Raw genomic sequence first — 3,807 nt, forward strand, 5'->3', positions numbered from 1 at the left:
ATAACTGCTTTTTTTACATCACTCTTTGTGCCTTAGATATAATCTGTGGTACGTCTCATGGATTTGTTTCTAGAGCTATGGTGTAAACAGGCAATGGCCCAAATAGAAAATAACATTTCACTGGGAAGGCAAATGAAGGGGTTAGAAAGGATTTTGGCTTCTTTGGGCTGATCCTTCCGCTAAATTAGGCTCCTGAGCAGCAGTACCCACTGCCAGGGCTTCGGGCAGAGCCAACCTGCCAGGAAGGGCAGAGGGAAGAAGGAGCAGGAACAGGGAGTAGGAGGAACAAAAGGTGCAAGAGTGAAAGGGGACAGTAACAATTCTAAAAATATATAAGATTTATCTCTTCTTTGAAGTGTTTGCCACTGGAAAATAAACACAAGGCATGTGCATGAATTGAATGGTTGCTTCTTACCCATATTTTGCAGAGACAGCTATGGGCAAGAATATTGATGCTCAGACTAATGATGATTCTGAGTATGTTCGTGCAGTTTATAGGTAAATGGAGCCCTTCTAATTATGTTTTAAATTGTTATTTATTCAAGCTTTAAAAATATTGCTAATAATTTTTTGTCTGTGCCTTATCTTTTTGAATGTTTAACAATGAAATATGCACTAAAAATCAACCTAATCATTTTAGCATGTATTTTAACAGTAGAGGATTTATTGTATAAATTAAGACACACCTAGGCTCTGGTATAATTTTACATGATTATTTTGTGATAGCTGGGAAATTACATTATGATGCTTAGTGATAAAGATAAAAAAGATAAAAACAATACTTTTAGCATGATAACCACTAGGTATAAAAAATTATTCATTAAAAAATAACTTGTAGATATTATTCCAGAATGTTAGCTGTGATTATTGTTTTGTGTTATGTGCTTTGCTTTCTTGTTTGTGTTGTTATTAATTCCCTCTTCCCATATTTCCTGCATCGAGTGTGTATTATTTTTTAATTGAAATTGTCATATTTATTTGAAAAATTGCTTGAGATTACTCAACTATGAAAAGGCAGGGCTTGGGTTTGATTTGAGGAATTCTGTCTTTAAGTCCACTGCTCATTTCATTTTAATACATATTAGCATATATTATCTGCTATTTTTACACAAGATTGTGAGTTGTTTTATAGTGGTTCACAGAACAGAAAGCAGGGAGACAAGCATCAAAATAAATAAGTATAAACTTATAAACTGTAATAATTGCTTAGAAAGAAAAAGTAAAGTTGATATTCGAGAAGAAAACAGCAATAGGTCCCACAGATTGAGTGACCCGGAAAGGCTACTCTGCAGAACTGGCCTGTAAGCTGTTCTCTAGGGAGGAGATCATGTCAAGGTCTTTGTGCTCTATCACTGAAAATGTTGAGGGAAGGACCCAGGACAGGGATTTGACCAAGAGGCACTTTACTGGAGAAGAGGATAGCCAGAGGAATAATAAGCAAATGTGTGCACATTAAACAGGCAGATTTCATACCACACTGTGGTATGAGAGATACAGGCAGCTTGGAGAGGTCTGGAACTCTTCCTGGAGAAATAGAAAGAGAGATCAGATGGCCATCTAATAATGTGTTTTATAATGGACTAGAGGCTCGGTGCACAAAAATTTGTGCACTGGAGGGGGCATCCCTAAGCCCAGCTTGCCCCCTATCACATACTGGAAACCCTCAGGGGATGTCCTACTCCCTGCTCCCCTTGGGGAGCGGGCCTAAGCCACTGTCTGGCCTCCCTTTGTGGGAGGTGACCGGGCTGATCAGGGGAAGGCACCAGCCCCATCACCCCCTGTAGCAGCCATTGCCAGTCACTGCAATCACCAAGGTGTTTTCATCAACACGGACTCCAGTCCCTTTACCAGGAAAAAATGACAACTTTCTTTTCGCATTTTCAAGATGTTTCTTTCATAGGATATGACATTTCTTTCTTTTTTTTTTATCCTCACCTGAGGATATGTTTCCATTGATTTTTAGAGAGTGTGGAAGAGAGAGGGAAAGACAGAGAAAAACATCGATGTGTGAGAAACATATTGACTGGTTGCCTCCCGGATGTGTCCTGACCATGGCCCGGGCTGGGAAGGAGCCTGTAACAGAGGTATGTACCCTCGACCAAAATTGAACGCAGGACTCTTCAGTTAGCAGGCTCAATGCTCTACCATCTGAGCCAGACTGGCGAGGGCACATACCTCCAGCAGTGGACCTTCCTTTTGTTCTCCAGGAGTGTGGTAAAAAACCCTAGATCACCTATTTGGACTCTTATTACCCAAATTACTAAGAATATTACCAGTGGCAAACAGGGAGCTAAGCCAATGAACAGTCAGAAAAGGTGTTTCCTCTGTAGTTCACACCAATTGCTGGCTTGGCCCCTGCCCAGCCTAATGCCTGTGGCTGAGTCATTAGCCCTCGGCAGGGGACGTCCAGCTCCCTCAATCATCGGCTCAGCCCCTCCCCAGGCCTAATGCTTCTTGACCAGAGGCATTAGGCCTGGGCAGGGGACCAACAGCAGCCCGTGATTGCTGGCTCTACCCCTACCCAGGCCTAATGCCTCTGACCAAGGCATTAGGCCTGGGCAGAGGACCCCCAGCTCCCACCATTGCCAGCTCTGCCCCTGCTACCCGTGATCACTAGCACCGCCCTTGCCCAGACCTAATGCCTCTGGCCAAGGTGTTAGGCCTGGGCAGGGGACTCCCAGCTCTCCGCACCTGCCCAGGCATCCCCTGCCCAGGCCTAATGCCTCTGGCCATGACATTAGGCCTGGGCAGGGGACTCCCAACTCCCCACGATCTCCCGCTCTGCCCCTGCCCAGGCCTAACGACTGGCAGGGGACCTCAAGCTCCCTGCCATCAACGCAATCGCTGGCTCTGCCCCTGCCCTCGGTTCAGAGGTGTTAGGCCTCAGCAGGGGATCCCCAGCTCCGTTGCTTGGCGCCTATGTATGCAAATTAACCGCCATCTTTCTTGGCAGTTAATTTGCATATCACCCTGATTGGCCAATGGGAAGTGTACTGAAGGTATGGTCAATTACCCTTTTTGTCTTTTATTAGATAGGATTCTTCATTCCTCTAAAGGAACCATTTAATTTTTCAGCTTCCTAGAATGTGTACTAACCCATGCCTTCATTGTTGAGCATAAAACATAGAGCTCTTGGTAGCTGTTAAGACGAATTACCATCGTTGCTACATGTTACCCTCACTGACACTAGGCACCAAATAGGTACTCAAGCAATGCACATTTTTGATATATCAGCTGATACATTTGCAACCTGTTTATAGGATGAGTGATTTGCTGCATCGAAGAATGAGGACGTTTTGGCTCTGGCATGATGTTTTGTACCTTTTGTTTAAAGATGGAAGGGACCACAAAAGGAAACTAAATATCTTACATAATTTTACCAACAATGTAAGTCCTCACTTTTTTTTTTATTGTGATCAAACATACCTAACATAAATTTATCATAATAGCAATTTTAAGTGTACCATTCAGTGGCATTAGGGGAATTAACAATGTTGTGCAACCTCTACCACTATCACTGTCTAGAAGTTTTATAAGTGCATGACTCCGTGTTTGTTCACATACCCAGTCATTAATGTTCCTTACTGGGGGAGGTTAATCTACTGGGGGAGGTTGTCTATAAATAAATAATTACAAAATGTAATATGTGCAATGGTAGTTTATTAACAAACTGGATGCTATGCTAAGATAATAAAGACACAGGGATCTGTGTTATAAGTATCTTCTGAAAAATGTTTGGATTAGGCAATGGTTTTCCAAGACAAAGGGCATTTATAGCAGTATCTTAAACTGGAAAATTTTCCCCAA

General features: G+C 42.7%; 1 protein-coding gene across 1 annotated transcript in view; it reads left to right on the forward strand.

Annotated features, from left to right (window-relative positions):
* LOC102765134 (cytochrome P450 4V2) overlaps positions 1-3,807 on the forward strand; it is a 37,193-nt gene that overhangs the window by 7,006 nt on the left and 26,380 nt on the right. Inside the window, exons 4-6 of the mRNA XM_015565538.1 lie at positions 5-48; positions 429-498; positions 3,261-3,387. Of these exons, the coding sequence (XP_015421024.1) occupies positions 5-48; positions 429-498; positions 3,261-3,387 (241 nt within the window). The remainder of the gene's footprint in view (positions 1-4; positions 49-428; positions 499-3,260; positions 3,388-3,807) is intronic.

This window comes from Myotis davidii, unplaced genomic scaffold (assembly GCF_000327345.1).
Source record: "Myotis davidii unplaced genomic scaffold, ASM32734v1 scaffold1040, whole genome shotgun sequence".
Classification (NCBI taxonomy): Eukaryota; Metazoa; Chordata; class Mammalia; order Chiroptera; family Vespertilionidae; genus Myotis; species Myotis davidii.